Source organism: Tachysurus vachellii, chromosome 26 (genome assembly GCF_030014155.1).
Source record: "Tachysurus vachellii isolate PV-2020 chromosome 26, HZAU_Pvac_v1, whole genome shotgun sequence".
In the NCBI taxonomy this organism is placed as follows: Eukaryota; Metazoa; Chordata; class Actinopteri; order Siluriformes; family Bagridae; genus Tachysurus; species Tachysurus vachellii.
In genome coordinates, this window is record NC_083485.1 from 827,197 (window position 1) to 842,196 (window position 15,000).

Genomic DNA, 15,000 nt, shown 5'->3' on the forward strand with positions numbered 1-15,000 from the left:
TTGTGTGTATATATTTGTGTGTGTGTGTATATTTGTGTGTATATATTTGTGTGTGTGTGTTTATTTGTGTGTTTGTGTGTGTGGTATGGATTTGTAGTGTCGCCTGTATAGGACTAGCAGCTTGTTTTCTTTTTAGGAGTGTGTGTGTTTGTGTGTGTGTGTGTGTGTGTGTGTGTGTGTGTGTGTTTTAGTGTTTTAAAATGAAACCGCTTTAATCCGAGAGCATTTGCGTCACCACAGATGTGCCGTGTTTACAGTCTTTTTTAAGATATTTACTAATTTCACAGATTAGAATCTGATAAAAGCTCGGATGTGATTCTATGTGTTTCTTTAACATTTAGACATTTATTGTTTGTAATGCTGTAAGATAAAACTGCCATATCACAAAGACATAACACTTTACCGCTATTTAAGGTCAGTAGTGGGCCTAACACTGACCCCTGAGGAACCTCAGGAGAGCCTGAACGCACACGGTTTTTTTCTTTTGCTGCCTCGTAACCAACCTAATGGCTTTCCACCTTTTTCCCCAGATAGCGTTCAGCTCATTATGTTCACTCCTCCTGCGTTGTGGATCATTTGTTCTCCTGTCATTCTGTGTTAAAATCTATTTACATTTTCTGATGCCTTGTTAATACGTTTAGCATTAAATTGAAACACTGAGTGTTATAATGCTTTCATAAAGCTTTTCTTAGATTGTGTTCATTGTGTCCTTACACACAAACTTGTCCCTTTAGCATCTATAATTGCTCGGCTGCAGAAATACAATTGTAGTTTTCCTGTTTAATCAGATTTAATTGGTCCTCATCATTAGCATTAATCAGCAATCAAGCGAGCATTATGTCCGATCACAATGTTTTATTTTTTTAGATGTTTCTAATGATTTTTTTTTCTTAACACATCTGATTTCAAACCTTTGTGAAATACAACGTTCTTATCACCCAAGTCGGAAATTTTAATTTAGTTCTGCTTCTAAAAAAACAGATGTGTTAGAACCGCAGAATAATTACACTTTCACACTAATGACGCTTTGATTTGTCTGCCTCCACTTTGGGTTCTGCTTTGCTTTCATGGAGTCCCATGTTTTCTACCCTAAATATCCTGTCTGATCTTGTACTTTGTGTTTGCTTTGCAGAATTGACATGGCAGAAGATGTGTTTGATGGACTTTTTCAACCGAAGTCCTTTTAACTGAAAATGGGAGAGGTGTCTGTGTCATGATTATACGACTGTAGCAACGAGTTTCTGAGTCACCATGGAGGCTCCAACGAGAAGCGAGCTGCCGGGTGCGGCTGGTGGTAGCCAGCCATCAGACACCATCTCCCCTGAGCCTCAGTCACCTCAGTCACCTCCGGCAGGAAAGCTAAGAAAGACGGCCTTCAAGTTTTTTGGAGGTCGAAAGAGCATGTGTATGCTGCCAAGCTTTTTTGTAGGAAGAGGCAAGGGTCAAGGAAGGTGGTCTTCTAAAATGGGTGTAACCAAGAGTCAGACTTATGATGGTGTGAGCAGAGCATGCTGGGAGGAGAACATTAGAGGTAGCGGTGATGTGACTTCAGCAGAGTTTGAGTTCCACAACCCAAATGGCTCAACTGATCTCCACAAAGTGCAGGAAAGTTGTGCAAAGTCACAGTCCCTCCCACGACAGAAGAGAGGACTCAGAGGTCTGTTCAGCAGCATCAGGAAGCACCGGAAAAGCAAAAATAATGCCGAAGCGGAAAAAAATGAGATGCTTGAAATGTCCTCCGGTGATACAGTGCCTGGAAAGTTGACAAACCTTGGTTGTCATGGTGACAATAACGACAGCAAGAGTCACATGGGTTTGTTAGAGCCGGACGTGCCTATGGAATCTAACAGCAGTGATTTCACAAAATCGCCTGCCGCTCATACTGACGCGTGCACGACGGAGGAATCTCTAGTGCCTGAGAAACTAAGGAGCAAGGAGAAGGCTGGGAAGGAAGAGAAAGGAGAAAAAATCGGTGATGAAGGTCAAGATGAGGCAGAGGAAGAGAAGGGACAGAAGATAAAGGTTGGCTTGGTTACGTATCGACAGCCACTATCTGCAGACTCTGAGATGGCACGCCTCACTGAAGTGCATACAGATTTGCCTGAGGGAGACCTGCCCGCGACGTCCACCTCAACCGACAACTTGATTTTCGGAGATGTGTCCTCTCTGAAGAGTTTTGATTCGTTGACTGGGTGCGGTGACATCATCGCTGACCAGGATGACGTTAGTGTTGCAGAGAGTTCGGTATCAGGTGAGAGAGGAAGCCGTAATGCTGGCAAACGCAGCTCCTGCCTTGTAACTTATCAGGGTGGTGGAGAGGAGATGGCAACTCCAGATGAAGTGGACAACGAGTACTTGGACAGCCTTTGGGAGTCGGAGGGAAGTGAGGTGTGCTACCTGCCATCAGAGCAGACCATCAGTCCATCATCTACTTCTGATCAGCCAACCAGCTCCTTCCTTGTCACCAGCAGCACTAGTGGCAACACTAGCACTAGTCCTTTGGGAATCACTGAAACAGTACTTACACCTACTGATCTTCTAACTCCCCAGAGTGACCGACAGGGTTCAGTGCCAACCAGTGATGAGGGTTACTATGATTCCACAACACCTGGAGCTGATGAGGATGCTCGTGAATGTCCGCAGCAGGAAAGACTTTCCCGGGACAGCTATAGCGGCGATGCCCTTTACGAACTTTTTGAGCCTGACGATCGATTGCTTAGTCCACCTTTACCTTCTAAAGACAGTCGTGCTTTGCTGGGTGGAAACAACAGTAAAGGAGATCTTCTTTATGCCTTGACATCCGCTGGCTTGGAATCCGGTGCCATGGAGACGGAGGAGGAGCGCCTGAGTAAGATCCAGCATGCCTTGTTGTGTTGTGAGTTGCAGAACCTGAGAAACCCATCCAAAGATCAGCAACTGTATTGTAGCGAGCATTTATACAGTGAAACAAACCCTCGTGAGGGGATTTACAAAAGCTCAAAGGAGGAAGCACATCATCCGTCTGGATCCAGGCCACTACAAGGATCCCAAGCCTTAAAAGAGGTTTTGTCTCATAGTGGGGGTCAGGTGGAGCACAGACCCTCGTCTGGACCTACTACAGATTCAAGGTTAAGCACGCAAGCCTCAAAGACAACAAGCCTTGGAAAAGATGCAGTACTGTATTCCAAGCAGGAAAGGTGTGATGGTGCAGATGATGGCTCTTTCCTGCCCACTAGAGGCTGCAGCCAATCACAGGAGGAGCTAATGGTCTGTTTCTCACAAGCTTTGGTTGATTTTACCAAAAACAACAGACTTTATCACAACTCCACAGAAAGTTTGGATGGCTCTGAATCAAGCTCACCGTTTGGACCAAGCTTAAGTGCTCTTCCTGCCATCGTCACTTTTGATGTGGTTGACATGGAGAATGAGGGTGAGTGTGAACAACCAGAGCTTGTAGAGGAAGAGGAGGAGTCTACGTCCCCGTTTGAGGCGTTCGAAGACGACAGCTGCTATTTACAGCAGGACGCTTTTGCCGAGTGCGATCAGAGAACCTTTGATGCTTACGAGCAAAGTTTGTTTCTCAGTAATGCTTGGGGTATCACAAGTCTTCCCCGTCACCGTAGCCTGGGCCGTCCAAGCCCTCCGGTTCCTTCGTCACTCGCTCTGAACCGACGTAGTCGCTCTCTGGATACGGATAGTCTCGAGCTCCAAACCAGCGAGCTTTATGCATCGCTCGTTTCCCATGGGCACAAGATGGCTGCTTCCTTTAACCGCAGGAAAAATAGTGCTGACACAGAAGACGTATGTGACATGGGTCAACAAGGAAGGAACTGGAGACAAGGGCATGGTTGTGAATTTGACTCTTCTCAGACCTCCATGTCTCAGCAACAGCAAAGATCCTTGCATGGTACTGCTTGGATGGAGACCCTGTCAAGTTCTAGCTGTCAGCCAACAGTTAGACCTTCACATCTACCCTTGCAGGCTGCTTATCATAATAGCAGTGCAGCACGAATCCTCAAAATCTGTGCCGATGGAGAAGTTTCGGGTGGTGGTCACACTGATCAGTACCCTTGTAATCATCCGCCAGGAGGACAGTGGAAAAGTCGACCGGTTGGTATTACCCAGGGGATACCTCATCACCGAGCTGACCAATCAGAGGCTACAAGAGAGATTATGACCAAGAACAGGAGGACAGAGGTGGAGGTGGGATACTCCACAGCTACGCCCAAACGCAACATGTAAACACCCTGAAAAACAAACAAACAGGTCTCATGGCCAAAGACAGCGAGATGTTCTTCATGATTTGTGTTGTTGGCATTTACACTTACTCTTATCTTTTTACAGTTATAAGCTATTATATTTTAGTGATGTAGTTTTTTTCCCCTCAGACATCTGTGATGTCTTTTTATTTGCCATGTTGTTTGGCATTTATGTAGCAGGTGTCTGATTATATTTGTTCAGAAGTAAAGCCTTTGTTTTGTGGTCTGTTTGACTGGATAGAACACACACAGGTAAAACACGTCGACGGACATTTTTACAGAACGCTCGCATGTTTGAACTGAAACCTTTGCTAACATTCAAGTTTCTGCTGCTATTCCGACGGGATGTCGCATATCAGAAGTGTCGAAACTTTTTTTTTAAACAAACTGACAAATATTAGTGAACATCTTTCAGATTTAGCCCTGAACACTTTTGATAAATTTTCATGTTTTCTGTGATACACTTTGCTTTTTTACTTTAAACATTTGTAGTTATCACGTTTTTCACACTTGTGGGGACCTTTTGGTTAACACGGTGATGCTTGGGAACAAAAAAAAACCTTTGAATTTTATACGTTCAAATTATATCCTTCATTTTTCTCGGACAGCTTTCGGGTTTGTTTTAAGTCGTTAGTTAGTGCTTGAGGAAAAAAAAAATCTGTGGCTCATCGATGAGTAATGTTTCCAAAAAAAAAGATAAAAGATGTAAGTACAATTTTTTCATTCTCGGTGGCAGAAATCGTGTTGGCAGCTTAACATAATAACATTCGAAGTGTCATTAGATCAACAGAAATGTCTGAGATTATGAGCTAGACTAGCTATTGGCTAGATATTTCATAACACGTTGATGCATTTGCTGCGTTTATTTCCTCATGTTCTTTATAATACATAGTGCTTAGTTGTTTATCAGGTGAAAATCATTTCGTATCTGCGATCAAATGCATTTTGTGAATGTCTTTTAAAAGATTCCACCAAAGCCAACGTCACGCACTTACCACAATCTGTACTGAGAGGTTTTTTTTTCTTTCTTTCAAACAATTCTGTGACAAAATCAATACTGTTTAATTTGTGATGACTTTTTTTTTCACATTTGTACTTTTTATTGTGACCTGTAACCGAATGCTCACGCCGTTCTGCTGGCCTGTATGGACTAGAGCTACAAAACCAACACAAGTTTAGTTTTTTTTAAATATCTGGATGTATACTTGCAGACAATGAATGTTCAAACATCGAGTTAAATGTTTGTGGGATTTAAGTAGCTGTCAATCACTGTCCTTTATCCAAACTGCCTGAGTGCTTACACATTCACATAAAATATCAGAATCAACTGGAAATAAACTCCATCTCAAGTGAAGTAAGTGAATTTGTGATCTTTGGGTTTCTGGCGATCGAGCTGATGAATCATTGCTCAGTGATTCTTATTATATTTTATTCCATTAATACTTGGAACAATAAAAACGCCTGAATATGATTGTGTGTTAATGTTGGGAGTCGTTTTCAAAATTTGTCCCTACGTGTAAATGAAACTGTGAGTCTGGTGAATTCCTGCTGTCTAAGGACCTCCCTAGTAGGGTTGCAAAAGGGCGGAAAGTTTCCGGTAAATTTCCGGAAACTTCCCACGGGAACTTAATCTGGGGAATTTTGGAAATATTCCAAATTGGAAACTTTACAGGAATTTATGGATATTTACGGGAATTTACAGGAATTTATGGGAATTTATGTTAATTATTTGAAAATATAGGGAAATTTATATAAACTTTATATAATCTATATAATTTATATATAAATTTATATAATCATATACAAACAAACATTTTGTTTGGTCATAAGCACACACGCATGTAAGGTAATACAAAGTTTAAAAATGACGTCTTGACTGATTTAATTGTAAGTTGAACTTTAACTGATTCTTTCACTGAGTAACACAAAAGCATAATAAACATTATTACGCTTGTAATAAACATCATAAACTTAGTAATTGTAATAATCATATTTCCCTATGATTGCTGTAAAATGAAAGCATCCCTCACCCTTGGCCTTCTAAAAAAAGTCTTAATCACAATGTAAAATGAAGCATTTTTTCTCAAGTGAGTGTTTGAGGGAGGGCCATCAAATTATCTGTGTATGTGTAACACTCCTAATTTACTGCTTATTAAGAGTTATTAAGTTAAGTAGTTATTAAGTTTAGGTATTGGGTACAATTAAGAATGTAGAATAAGGCATCAATATGTGCTTAATAAGTACTAATAAATAGCCAATATTCTACTAATATTCATGCTAATATGCAACTAGTTAAAAGTGTTACTGTGCATGTTATGGAAGAATGTAAGTACCTGCAGGGGGTTTGGCCTCAGTGGCCCTCCAGTAAGCGGTGTGCTGTGTGTAAGTGACCGAGGAACGCGGTTGTTTTAAACACAATTACATTTAAGTTCCTTGTTATAGGCAACTCTGCATTTTTTTTAAATTCACAGTTAATTCCCATGGAAAGTTTCCAGCCTTGAAAATTCCTGGAATTTTGCATCCCTACTCCCTAGTAACTTACAGCTTGCTTGGCTTCGTCCCATAGTTTTCTGGGGACGTGCAAACGTGTATAACCAGGATTCCTGGGACAGACTGACACATGACTTCAGTATTCCGTAGACAGGCTGGCTAATATAGCCTTCATATTCCAGGGACAGGATGAAAAGCTTACCGCAGTATTCCAGTGACAGACTAGCTTGTATTCACCCAGTGTTCTGGGGACAGGCATTGGATCAACCACCACCCTGATCAGGAACAAGTGCTAACTAAAAATCCTATCGTTCCATTGTGGATCCTTTAGCATGGAAGTTGAGTCAGATCATAATACCTGTTATGCAGTTCCTGCTCTTAAACTCTAAAATGAAGTTGACCTTATCCTACTTTAGGTAGGGGATCGTCGATAGATCCTTTTACAGATAATGGCATCCTGAAAGCAGCAATTACCTCATTGATGAGACCAATAATAATCTCATTTAGTGATTAAATAGATTTTAGACCTGTTTATACAAACCTTGTGTCCATGGGCCTGTGAGAGGAGCGAAAAAAATCACTTAATTTCAGCTGAAGTTGGAGGCCTGTAATGTAGCTGACTGTCAGGTAATTAAGCAGTGAATTCAGTCAGGTGTGCTGGAAAAAACTGTTGAAAGGAAGATCGCTGTACAGCGTTTGTGGTGTAGATGTGAGAAGGAGTGTCTGCATTTTAGGTAAATAACATGACAAGTTCATCTAGTTCTTCTAGTTCATCTCAAAGGTCTTCAGCAGGATCGAGGTCAGAGCTTGAGGTCTTCCGCTCCAGTCTTAACACACCATGTCTGGAACAGGGTCTCCACTCCAAAATCATCCCAGAGAATTGTGTGAATCCAACAAACCTTTGGCCGTGAATTATTTTTTATGTATCATCTAAATTTACTAAACATTTACTAACCATTAACTTGGACAAATGGAATTCTGAGAAGAAGATCCTGAATGTTGTGGCCAGAAAAGTTTAGCACATCCGTGTATGATTTTATCCATAGAACGACAGCTACATGATTAAATACATTTAATTCATGAATTTGTAAATTTCAGTAAGAGTTCGGGACATTTACATTATAATGGGCTTCTCTGTAGCAGCTCAGCAAAGATGCAGGATTAAATATTACTCAGATACTCTGGTGTATTTAAACCTAACTTCTAAGGATCATATGGACTGACTGGTGGTTGATGAAGACCTTTGTTTTAATGAAGCTTCTCTTTTATTTTCCTTTAGTTCAACTGTAACTCAGTCTCATTCTGCCCCCTGCTGGAAATTTGAGGAGCTACAATTCAGAAATACCACAAGGACTACAGTATTCCCATTACAGATACAAGTCATTATAAATCTATATTGTCTTTCTGATTTATTTATTTATTTATTTAACATCCATCTTTATTTTTCCTTCCTTTACCTGCTGAAGTGCAGCTATTTTATAGGTCATTATATTTAAAGCACTTTTCCCCATTAAACCACACTGGATGAATAACTGAGTATTTATTAAATTAAGTGACATTTATTTGAACTTATTTATTTTACCGTTTGTATTTATTTCTCTCGGTGTTTATCTTAAACCCAAAATGTGCTTGTTTTATTTAAAAGTAAAATAAAAAGTGGACCAGATGTGTGTGAACAGGAAGTTCTATTCTGTCTGTAATAAACTCTATTCTGTCTGTAATAAACTCTATTCTGTCTGTAATAAACTCTATTCTGTCTGTAATAAACTCTATTCTGTCTGTAGTAAACTCTATTCTGTCTGTAGTAAACTCTATTCTGTCTGTAATAAACTCTATTCTGTCTGTAATAAACTCTATTCTGTCTGTACAAAACTCTATTCTGTCTGTACAAAACTCTATTCTGTCTGTAATAAACTCTATTCTGTCTGTAATAAACTCTATTCTGTCTGTAATAAACTCTATTCTGTCTGTAATAAAAACTCTATTCTGTCTGTAATAAACTCTATTCTGTCTGTAATAAACTCTATTCTGTCTGTAATAAAAACTCTATTCTGTCTGTAATAAACTCTATTCTGTCTGTACAAAACTCTATTCTGTCTGTACAAAACTCTATTCTGTCTGTAATAAGCTCTATTCTGTCTGTAATAAAAACTCTATTCTGTCTGTAATAAACTCTATTCTGTCTGTAATAAACTCTATTCTGTCTGTAATAAAAACTCTATTCTGTCTGTAATAAAAACTATTCTGTCTGTAATAAACTCTATTCTGTCTGTAATAAACTCTATTCTGTCTGTAATAAAAACTCTATTCTGTCTGTAATAAACTCTATTCTGTCTGTAATAAACTCTATTCTGTCTGTAATAAACTATTCTGTCTGTAATAAAAACTCTATTCTGTCTGTAATAAAAACTCTATTCTGTCTGTAATAAACTCTATTCTGTCTGTAATAAAAACTATTCTGTCTGTAATAAAAACTCTATTCTGTCTGTAATAAAAACTCTATTCTGTCTGTAATAAAAACTCTATTCTGTCTGTAATAAACTCTATTCTGTCTGTAATAAAAACTCTATTCTGTCTGTAATAAACTCTATTCTGTCTGTAATAAACTCTATTCTGTCTGTAATAAACTCTATTCTGTCTGTAATAAACTCCATTCTGTCTGTAATAAAAACTCTATTCTGTCTGTAATAAAAACTCTATTCTGTCTGTAATAAACTCTATTCTGTCTGTAATAAACTCTATTCTGTCTGTAATAAACTCTATTCTGTCTGTAATAAAAACTCTATTCTGTCTGTAATAAAAACTATTCTGTCTGTAATAAACTCTATTCTGTCTAATAAACTCTATTCTGTCTGTAATAAACTCTATTCTGTCTGTACAAAACTCTATTCTGTCTGTACAAAACTCTATTCTGTCTGTAGTAAACTCTATTCTGTCTGTAATAAACTCTATTCTGTCTGTAATAAAAACTCTATTCTGTCTGTAATAAACTCTATTCTGTCTGTAATAAACTCTATTCTGTCTGTAATAAACTCTATTCTGTCTGTAATAAAAACTATTCTGTCTGTAATAAACTCTATTCTGTCTGTAATAAAAACTCTATTCTGTCTGTAATAAAAACTCTATTCTGTCTGTAATAAAAACTATTCTGTCTGTAATAAACTCTATTCTGTCTGTACAAAACTCTATTCTGTCTGTACAAAACTCTATTCTGTCTGTAATAAGCTCTATTCTGTCTGTAATAAAAACTCTATTCTGTCTGTAATAAGCTCTATTCTGTCTGTAATAAAAACTCTATTCTGTCTGTAATAAACTCTATTCTGTCTGTAATAAAAACTCTATTCTGTCTGTAATAAACTCTACAGAATGAACAAACGTGAGAGGTGTGAGTTTGGCTGAAGGACTGGGACATTTGGAGCAGAAAAAACACTGTAGAGTTTTTTCAGGTGAAGCTCAGCTCACCCCCCCCCCCCCGTCTTTCTCTCTCTCTCTCTCTTTGTCTCTCTCTCCCTCATACACACACCTATACACACACACACACACACATACACACACACCTATACACACACATACACACCTATACACACACACCTATACACACACACACACACACACACACACACACACACATACACACCTATACACACACACAGCTATACACACACACACATACATATACACACACCTATAGACACACACACACACAGAGACTCTTCAGTATGATGTGAGATACTGAGTGCGACTTTAAGCCACGCCCACATTTTAGAGGACGGGCGTGAGATAGCGACAGATACCGACATACCGAGAGACACCGAAAGAGAGGGAGTAACAGAGGGAGGTGTGTAGCCTCCTCTTTTTCCTCTCCGTTCTCTCCTTTTGGTTCCTGACCGGACGTTACGTAGCTGTCTCTCGCGCACACAGCGCGCGCATCTGCGGGCTCGGACCTGCGGACGGAGCGCGAGCGGCACACGGAGCCCGACCATGATGAAGATGATGGTAAGAGCGCTTTAACCTTAACCTGTGTGTATAGATGATGGAGACGGCCGGTAACGGGGGTGACATAACATGGTGCTGCTGCATTACGGTGATGTGGATGTGACCTTGGGGGGGTGGAGGGGGGGGGGGGGGTTATACACCGCGCTTTTCTTTTATCTTCGCCACATCTGCGTAGGTGGGCGCACGAGCAAAAGCGTGCAAAAGCGGTTAAAAACAACAAAAAATTGACCGCGCGTTACCGGAATCGGTACACATTCCCCCTCCAATCCCCCCCCCCCCCTCCCGTTCGCCCGCCCACCCATCCATCCGCACCATGGCAACGGGCGCGAGAGATACCGAGGAGGGGGGAAGCCCGGCTGAACGCCTCGAGAAGGTGAATGTCGTCGGTGTATTTTATAGCGTTTTTAATGTCTGTTGTTAAGGGATGATGATGGTGATGATGATGATGATGGTGATGATGATGATGAGGTGGATCAGTAAGAGGAGGATGGTGTGTGTGTGTGTGTGTGTGTGTATGTGTGTGTGTGTTTGTGTGTGTGTTTGTGTGTGTTTGTGTGTGGGCCACTGAGGTAACGGTAAACGCGTCTCCTGCCTCCGTATCCTACGTTTTCATTAATTCCATCTAGCATCTTCTCTCGTTCATCTGTTTCTGACCTATTTTTAGTCACAAGTGCTTTAGCTTCTTATCTCGTCTCACAGATGATCAGCTTTTTCTGACACGATGAAGGAAAAATGTGTGTTTATACGTCTCGAGCGGTGCTCGAGGACCTGCAGGTTCCGTTAGTGCCAGATGACGCGGATCAGGCCTAATTGAGTCGTAGAAGAAGAGCAAGAACACCGTGGCCTCGTTGAGATGCTGTAGCCACAGTGTTGCTGTGGTCACGTTAGTTACCGTACTGAGGCCTTAGACACACTGAAGCCAGTGGTTTTATGGCACAAAAAAAATATCCTGGTCACGAGGTAAGATCAGGGGTCTCAGAACACATTGTATAATCAGCTAATATTTTATCAGGGTAACATTTAGTGTCACTGCAACCAGAGACAGAAGTGTGAGGAACCTCAGACAGACTCTGCTGCTGCTATGATGATCATCTAAAATCCACCAACAGGAGGTTTGGATAGCGCAATACTCAAAGTGAAATATTCATGTTTGTCCATTTAAAATATTCAGTAGTCCACAATAATTAATATAACATTACCGACCTGCATTCCTGAGCCCTTGTACAGACAGGCGCACAGCTAGCATGCATGCTAATGGACAAGAGCGCTCCTTATTCTAGCCATGTTGTTGTTTTTAACACACTTTACTCTATTACAGAGTTCATGCACGATTTTGTCGGAATGTCAGATGTTGTGACGAGTCAAAATCTACAAAGAGAGTTAAAATCACACGTCCGGTTTAGTTTGGACCTATAAACGTAAACGACAGAGACGCTAACGATTTCGGATTAGCCGTAGGATTTACAGTTTTTGATCTGGACACAGTGAGACATGTGGACGTGACGCTGCTCTGCGTTTACAGCTAGAGAGGTCAGTTCACCAAAGGGGAAAGGACGAAGGAGGTGAAAGACACGAATTTGTGTCTGGTGTCGACTTCATCAGAGCGAACACTGAGGTGTGAATTTGTGAATGTTGGACTTAGCCAATAGAAAACAAGAATGCAGAACTGTGGATTGGTTCGTTGGTGTATCTCTATCCACTTTGGTGCAGTTCCATTTTATTTTCTCCCAGAAAAACACGTCAGTACCAAAACATTTGAGTCCTGATATTGCCTGTTGTGATATAAGGCCGTGTCTCAAAGCACACACTAGCAAACTAAATAATGCGGTTCCTATAGTTACCGTATGTGTCATATACTGCTTATGTTCTGCAGTGTAGCTGATAGATGTTTAGGTAGCAAGTGTAGAACTCATGGTCACTCCAAGGAGATTTGTGTCTCATTTTTTTAAATTGAAACTTTTGATTATAGAATAGGGGTCACGGTGTCTTAGTGGTTATCACGTTCGCCTCACACCTCCAGGGTTGGGGGTTCGATTCCCGCCTCCGCCTTTTGTGTGTTGAGTTTGCATGTTCTCCCCGTGTCTCGGGGGTTTCCTCTGGGTACTCCGGTTTCCTCCCCCGGTCCAAAGACATGCATGGTAGGTTGATGACGCCTGAGATAGGCACAGGCTCCCCGTGACCCGAGGTAGTTCGGATAAGCGGTAGAAAATGAATGATTATAGAATTCATCAATTACCAGCGACTGAAAGTTGTGTTTTCAGTCAGAGGTTAGTGACGTTAAACCTGGGTTTCGGTTCAAGGTTAGAAACAAAAACTGTAGTTTCACAGAAATAAATAAGCAAAAAATTAAAAAGCATAAATATTTCTTTAAATTACTCAAGTGTTTGTTTTATTTGATTAGGTTCACTAGCTAATTAACTATAAATCTTCGAGTATTTAGAGCAGGTCACGTACTGTTTATTTTAAGCAGTATCCAGTTGAATATATTTGGAAATACAGTTGTCATGGTAACTGGAATGCTTAGTTACGGTTAATAATAGCTATAATAGCAATAATAGATACTGTACATGGGTTCGATTTTGAATATTCCGTCGTCTTCTTTGTGCCTCGACTCATCCCTGAATTCAGGAAAACGTGACGCTCGTTAGCACTAAACACCACAGGAACTTTACGGTGAAGTCACCTGTTAATTATCGCTTTACATACTACGCGTGAATATTTGTTGTTCGAAAGTAAACGAGTGTGTTACTCAAGCCGGGTCTGTAACCATAGCAACCAGCAGTGAGCTACTGATCGACTACAGAAGTATTTCAGTGTTTCTGTCTGTGGAGCAAGAAAATAATGACGCAACATTAGAGCTTGTTTAGCTAGTTCACGGTTAGTCGCTAACCTCCTGTCTAGCAAAAAGAAAGGAGTTTTGTTTCACCACAGTTAGGGTTAGAGAACACACTACATCACTCGGCCTGTTATAGAGCAGTACGTTATTAAATTTGGAAATGCTTCAGAGAGATTTGAGAGAGGTTTTGGAGATTTGTCAGTGGGAGGGATTAGACAAGAACGCACAAGATGGAGGCGGAGCTTAAAAAGACATGAGATTAAAAATGGTAAAGGATTTAAAGGTTGCAGAGAGACTTACAGTGCTGTCGTGTGTTTGGGGTGTGTTAATGTGGTGTGTGTGTGTGTGTGTCTGTGTGTATGGGGTTGTGTTCATTCCTACAGCTAAACGAATTCCTCTGCACACTGTCTCCTGCTAGACTCCTGCTGGATAATAGTTATATAATACTTCTGTCCAATCAGAGTGTGTGTGTGTGTGTGTGTGTGTGTGTGTGTGTGTGTGAGTAGAGGCTGTAATCTCAGGCTGCAGTGTCTCTTTGAATTCACAGTGTGATGAATTACTCCACACAGACAGTTAGCGTAACAATAAAATACTCATAATATTTATACATTAAGAATTGTTGAGTTTATATCAAAGATAAACCGCACATCAGGGGAAATGTTTAAAATAATTTTATTGTGTGTGTGTGTGTGTAGATGGTGTTTGTTTGTAGCTGTGTGTGTGTATGTATGTGTGTGTGTAGATGTGTGTGTTTTTGTGTAGATGTGTGTGTGCGTAGATGTGTGTGTGCGTGTAGATGACACTGTGTGTGTAGCTGTGTGTGTGTATGTATGTATGTGTAGATGTGTGTGTGTTTGTGTATGTGTGTGTATGTGTGTGTTTGTGTGTAGCAGTGTGTAGCACATACACGCTATGTATGTATGTGTGTGTAGATGTGTGTTTGTGTGTGTGTGTTTGTGTGTGTGTATATGTAGATGTGTGTATGTGTGTGTATGTTTGTGTGTGTAGATGTGTGTGTGTACAGTATGTGTGTGTAGATGTGTGTGTGTAGATGTGTTTATGAGTGTGTGTGTAGATGTGTGTATATGTGTGTGTGTGTGTAGATGTGTGTATGTGTGTAGATATGTGTGTGTGTGTGTAGATGTGTTTATGAGTGTGTGTGTAGATGTGTGTATGTGTGTGTGTGTAAATGTGTATATGTGTGTGTGTAGATGTGTGTATGTGTGTGTAGATGTGTTTGTGTGTGTGCGAGTGTGTGTATGTGTGTGTAGATGTGTTTATGAGTGTGTGTGTATGTGTGTGTGTGTAGATGTGTGTATGTGTGTGTAGATGTGTGTATGTGTGTGTAGATGTGTCCCTGGCACTGTAGAGGCATTATGGGTAATTACCTGTGTCGGCATGTTGCCAGAGGCGGCAGCAGCAGCAGCAGCAGCAGCACAC

At 40.5% G+C, this 15,000-nt stretch overlaps 2 protein-coding genes across 4 annotated transcripts in view; both read left to right on the forward strand.

Annotated features, from left to right (window-relative positions):
• Positions 1-5,592, forward strand: part of amer1 (APC membrane recruitment protein 1) — a 6,642-nt gene extending 1,050 nt beyond the window's left edge. The window contains exon 2 of the mRNA XM_060863685.1: positions 1,133-5,592. Within this exon, the coding sequence (XP_060719668.1) occupies positions 1,252-4,221 (2,970 nt within the window). The 5' untranslated portion in view covers positions 1,133-1,251 and the 3' untranslated portion in view covers positions 4,222-5,592. The remainder of the gene's footprint in view (positions 1-1,132) is intronic.
• Positions 5,593-10,561: 4,969 nt separating this feature from the next.
• The window catches only part of arhgef9a (Cdc42 guanine nucleotide exchange factor (GEF) 9a), a 22,382-nt gene continuing 17,943 nt past the window's right edge, over positions 10,562-15,000 (forward strand). For 2 of the 3 annotated variants that reach the window (XM_060862677.1, XM_060862675.1), the window contains exon 1: positions 10,562-10,724. In XM_060862677.1, coding sequence (XP_060718660.1) covers positions 10,710-10,724 — 15 coding nt within the window. In that variant the 5' untranslated portion in view covers positions 10,562-10,709. Of the gene's footprint in view, positions 10,725-11,074; positions 11,098-15,000 lie in introns of those variants that run through there. The other variant, XM_060862676.1, reaches the window with a different exon arrangement.